The 5,773-nt window shown below is 32.8% G+C and overlaps 2 protein-coding genes across 2 annotated transcripts; one reads left to right on the top strand and one right to left on the bottom strand.

Moving 5' to 3' along the window:
- Nucleotides 1-370: 370 nt before the first annotated feature.
- On the bottom strand, nucleotides 371-1,144 carry LOC139890294 (uncharacterized). The gene has a single exon (XM_071873186.1). It carries the CDS (start codon nucleotides 1,142-1,144, stop codon nucleotides 371-373), a length of 774 nt encoding a protein of 257 aa, XP_071729287.1.
- Nucleotides 1,145-2,728: 1,584 nt separating this feature from the next.
- LOC139893981 (heat stress transcription factor B-4-like) lies at nucleotides 2,729-4,250 on the top strand. The gene is made up of 2 exons (XM_071877183.1): nucleotides 2,729-2,993; nucleotides 3,519-4,250. The coding sequence occupies exons 1-2, from the start codon at nucleotides 2,739-2,741 to the stop codon at nucleotides 4,224-4,226; spliced, it is 963 nt and encodes a 320-aa protein (XP_071733284.1). The 5' UTR covers nucleotides 2,729-2,738; the 3' UTR covers nucleotides 4,227-4,250.
- The last annotated feature ends 1,523 nt before the right edge of the window (nucleotides 4,251-5,773 follow it).

Below are 5,773 nucleotides of genomic sequence, written 5' to 3'. Positions count from 1 at the left end.
ATAATTAATTTTAATAATTAATATTCCAACTTATTGTGTGTGTGTATATATATATATATATATATATATATATATATATATATATATATATATATATATATATATATATATATTTACAAATAGATGTTCGTGAATCGTCGGTCAATAGTCAAAGGTTAACTGAATATATAACACTAGTTCAAAAATTTTGAGAATCAATATTACAGACTTTGCTTATCTTGTCGAAATCATATAAAGATTAAGTTTAAATTTGGTCGGAAATTTCCGGGTCGTCACAACAGTTCTCACATATTACACCTTTCTTGAATTTGCTTTTCCTTTCATAAGTAGCCTTAGTGGTAGTGCCTGCTGTGTAGGTCTTGTTTGGTGCCTACTTTGATGAATTTGGTGTGTAGTTTCTGTTGTATGATTGTAGGGATAGTGCAGCAGTCATAGGTGTATTGGTTACAGTAGTTTCCCTTTGCTTCTCCTCTTGTCGAATCATTCCATAAGCCTTGGCTACAGTAGGCAATGGTTGCATGAGTAGGATTTGTCCCCTCACATTTGAGTAACACTTATCCAATCCCATGAGAAACTGCATCAATCTCTTTCTTTGATCACTTTCACCATTCAGCTTTCCATTTTCACAATTACACAGACAAGTACATACGTATGGTGCTTCTAGGGCATCAATTTCATCCCAATAGCCTTTCAACTTATGATAGTAGGTCTCAATTGTGCAGTTCATTTGTTTTAGTTGTGCAATATCATGTGTCAATTGGTAAATCCTATGTCCATCTGACTGAGCATAGTGTTCATGTAATTCATCCCAAAGATCCTTTGCAGTGTTGACAAAGTTGAGTGAATTACCTATTTGATCAGTCATAGTGTTCAGAATCCATGATATAATCATGTCGTTGTTTCTCTCCCAAAGTGCTCTAGTTCCAGAATTTGCTTCAGGTTCAGTGAATTCTCCATTGATAAGCTTCAATTTGTTCTTCGCATTCAAAGCGATCATCATCAAACGCCTCCATGAACTGTAGTTATCCGATCCAGTAAGCTTCTTTGAGATTAGAATTAGACCTGGATGATCTTGTTGATGTAGGAATAAAGGATGATTCGGTGAGTTGTGGTCGTCTTCTGAATGTGATTGATTAACCGCCATTTTTAGGTTTGATGTTGCTTAGAAATTAGAGAAATTAGGTTTAATTGTGAAGATTGATTGATTGATTGATTGATCTGCAGGTTTAATTAGCAGATGAAGATTGATTTGGATCGATTGAATCACAAGCGATTGTGATCCTGCTCTGATACCATAACAAAGTATTGAATCTAACAATGGATTGAATTGAGAGCAATAGCTTCATTCATGATGAGAAAGTTACAGAGAAGAATATATAATGCATGTATATATACTAGACTAGTTGCAGAAAAGACAAAATAGCTAAACTACCATTTTAACTAACTAACTAACAAGGCTAACAACTTCTAACCAACATGATTAACTTGATTAATTTAAATGTGGCTGCATCTGGTTAGATGCTTCACTCGTCTATTGTATTGACTGGAGGTAGTAATGGAGTTGACTTGTTAACTAGTGTTGACTTGATGTATATCTTTATAACGGGTAAAAGCTAACAACTAGTTTTGTAAAACATACTTTTTATCGAAATTTTTACTCGTTTCTCTTAAACCTACTTTGAATATAAAAATAAAACAACATCTAAAGTTTCTATTATATTGCTAAAATGATGATGTCATTATTAGGCTAATTCCTTTGTTAAGAAAAAATTAAAAAGAAAAAGAAAAAAATTTAAGCATGGTGGGTGATATCATTAATCTAAATAATTTTGAATTAAAATTAAATCTTATTAATTAATTATTATTATTAAATCTTATTAATAATTATTTTAATTATTAAAATTAAATTATTTTAAATTATTTTAATTGATTATTTTGAATTGAGTACGAAAAGGTATAAAAGTTAGGCAGAAGGAAACCAATCCTACATTTATATTTTGATTTATACTTTTAAAATAAATGACAACCAATATTATCTCTTATGATTGAATGCGGATTGTTAAATATGCATTTTAGGTGTTTGATGAATTGTTCAGCTGACGAGTTTCTTAGTCGAACTATGTGATTCAACGGGTCATAAAACTAAATAACTTTAGCATTTACGTTCACTTAGTACCTATAATTAAACTGTTTCGTTTAAACAAACCCGTGATTCCACGAATCATTTCACTAGTATATTAGATTTATCTTAAATTCAACTAAATTTGTGACAATCTCTCCTCTTTACATATTCATGGTCTTTTGTAATCCTTATTCTTTTCCGTTTTGGGTGAATTTGGAGTAATAACAAGTTTATTCAAATAAAACACAATAAATAATACAGGGATATGTTTATTTATGAAAGAGAAATTAAATAATTAACGTGTCACGGGTTTGTCTTGAAAGGCTCTTATTTCACAGTCCAGACACTCAGACACACATTCTCTCCTTCCCCTCGAGACTGCCTCTCTCTCTTTTTTTTTTATTACACATAATTTTCATTTTTCATGTATAACAAAAGAAAATAATAAATAAATAAATACTTCTTACCTTATTTATAAATATAAACTTCAATATATTCACTCTCATTGTCACACCAATCTTCACCAACCCTTTTCCGTATCTTTCTCTCTTTCTATTTTAAATCTTTCTAGAATATATCTTTAACATCAAACAAGATTCAAAGAAACCAAATCAAAATGGGAATGATGTTGGATCATTCATGTGATGGTGGAATATTATTATCATTAGATTCACATAAAACTGTTCCTGCTCCATTTTTAACTAAAACTTACCAACTTGTTGATGATCCTTCAACTCATCATATTGTTTCTTGGGGTGAAGATGATACTACTTTTGTCGTTTGGCGTCCTCCTGAGTTTGCTCGTGATTTGCTTCCTAATTACTTTAAACATAACAACTTTTCTTCCTTTGTTCGTCAGCTTAACACTTACGTAAGTCCTTTAATATTTTTTTTATTTAACTTAATATATATCCTAATCCTAACATGAATTTTCACGTTCAAATCTAACAAAAAATATATTTTGATTAGGCAACAAGAGATAACTTGTTTAAAGCGCTAGTAAAAAAAAAAATTGTTTTAGATGTAACTTACTAAACTTAAGATGATGGGTTTAGTAAGTCATTTTAATGATCGATCAATAGTTTCGTCACTATTTATCTACAAAATGACTTATACAACCGATTTGTTAAATAATACAAGTGATTAAAAATCATGTACTACCAAACTTGCAAAAACACTAGTAAAAAATATACAATACATATTAACTATACATACTTATAAATAGTGGAGTAAAAATATATATATATTTTTTGTATCTATATATTGTGCTTTTGTGTCAAATTCTAGGTATAAAAAAGTAGAAATCTATTTGTATATGAAGTGTTTATGTATATATCCTTTTTTATGTATTTAATGTGATTTTGATACTCTTTTTGTTGATTTTTTGTTTTTCTAGGGTTTTAGGAAAATAGTACCGGATAGATGGGAATTTGCAAATGAATATTTCAAGAAAGGTGAAAAACATCTACTATGTGAAATCCACCGCCGGAAAACATCACAACCACAACTACCAATCCACCACCACCCACATCATTTCACCGGCAATATTGGTGGCGCCGGCGGCGGTGGTGGCGTTGCCGCCAATAATTTCTTTACATATCCAACAAGAAGCATTTCACCACCAGATTCGGATGACCATTTATACTCCGACAACTCACCACGACTTTCATCTCCGACAACCACAGCCGCCGCCGGCATGCTTGACATGTTCCGTAACGAAAGAAAAGTGACGGCGTTATCGGAAGATAACGAAAGGTTACGGCGGAGTAATAATATGTTAATGTCGGAGCTTGCACACATGAGGAAGTTATATAATGACATTATATATTTTGTACAAAATCATGTGAAGCCAGTTGCACCAAGTAACTCATACCCTTCATCTGTATTAATGAATGGTACTGGTCAACAAGTACTAATGCAAAAAAGTCAACCATCAAATAATAATAATAATGTAGTGGATGAAAATAGAACAAAGCTTTTTGGAGTTCCGTTGATGTCAAAGAAGAGATTGCATCCTGAATATGGGAGTAATAATGAGAATCATAAAGCAAGATTGGTTCTTGAGAATGATGATTTAGGGTTAAATCTTATGCCTTCTTCATAATCTTTTAATTCTATCTTTTGTGTTGTTAGAAACAAGAGTTTTTTGGTGATGAAAATATCTTGTTAAGTGAGTATTTTATTTTATTTTTTTACATTTATTAAAAGTAGTGTTATTTAGTTTTGTGAGATCTGTTTGAGCGTCTACGTTTTTTTGGTATGGTCTAAAAGTAAACAGAATTGAGCGGTTACAACTGAATTTCACTAATTCATGATTGGAAAAACTAATTACAGTGTACATACAAGTGAGGTATATATACTGCTACAATATACACTAACTACCTAAATAACAATTCTAACTAACACTGTTACAGTTGACCTAACGTTGACTGTGACTATACAATTGAGTTACACACTATTGCTCGAACTCAGATGCTTTCTATGTCTAATCGATTGAGATGAGGTATTCAAGCTTGAGTTATCTCCATTACTCCCCCCGCAAGTTGGCAGTGTATATGGATCTACAATGCCAAACTTGGAGATGCATTTGTAGAAAGGGGATCTGCTTAGGGCTTTCGTGAGGACATCCGCTGTTTGATCCTGTGAAGATATGAATCTCGTTGAAATTAGACCAGCTTTAATTTTGTCTCGAACTAAATGGCAGTCAATTTCAATATGCTTGGTGCGTGCATGTTGAACAGGGTTAAAAGCCAAGTTAATTGCAGATTCATTGTCACATTGAATTGAAATAGGTAAATTAACTTTGACTTGTAAATCATTCAGTAAACTTCTTAACCATGTTATTTCACAGGTACAATCTGCCAGAGCTCGATATTCTGCTTCTGTTGAGGATCTGGACACGACACCCTGTTTCTTTGATTGCCAAGAGATCAGACATTTACCGAGGAAGATACAGTAGCCGGTGATTGATCTTCTTGTGGTGTTGCAATTGCCCCAATCACTATCACAGTATGCCTGTAGTTGTAGTGATGAATTTGCAGGAAAGTATAAACCCTGTGCAGGACAAAGTTTTATATATCTTAAGACTTTGTAGAGTGCCTGCAGGTGTCCTGTTCTCGGATCTTGGCTGAATTGACTTAGATGTTGAGCAGCAAAAGAGAGATCTGGTCTGGTGATAGTAAGATAAATGAGTTTGCCAACCAGTGTTTTATACAGTGTTGGATCAGCTAAAGGTTGACCTGTGTCTGCAGATAGTTTAATGTTGGGGTCAATGGGTACAGTAGAGGGTTTCTCATCCAAGATGCCTGCAGTGTGAAGTAATTCTAGTGCATATTTTCTTTGGGTCATAGTGATCCCATTCTTGTTTCTCAGAAATTCAATGCCTAGATAGTAATTGAGTGACCCAAGATCTTTTATACTAAAAGATTTGTCCAGTTTTGTCTTGATTTCAGAGATGAGTTGTTTGTTGTTGCCGGTAAGGATAAGATCATCAACATAGATCACTAAAGCTAAGAAATTTGTGTCCTTTTTATATGTGAATAAGGAAGAGTCTGCATAGCTTTGTGTGAATCCATTTGTTTGTAAAAAGGTTGTCAGTTTAATGAACCATTGCCTGTTTGCCTGCTTTAAACCATATAGGGATTTGAGAAG

Source organism: Rutidosis leptorrhynchoides, chromosome 2, assembly GCF_046630445.1.
Source record: "Rutidosis leptorrhynchoides isolate AG116_Rl617_1_P2 chromosome 2, CSIRO_AGI_Rlap_v1, whole genome shotgun sequence".
In the NCBI taxonomy this organism is placed as follows: domain Eukaryota; kingdom Viridiplantae; phylum Streptophyta; class Magnoliopsida; order Asterales; family Asteraceae; genus Rutidosis; species Rutidosis leptorrhynchoides.
This window is presented reverse-complemented; position numbering and strand designations above follow the sequence as displayed.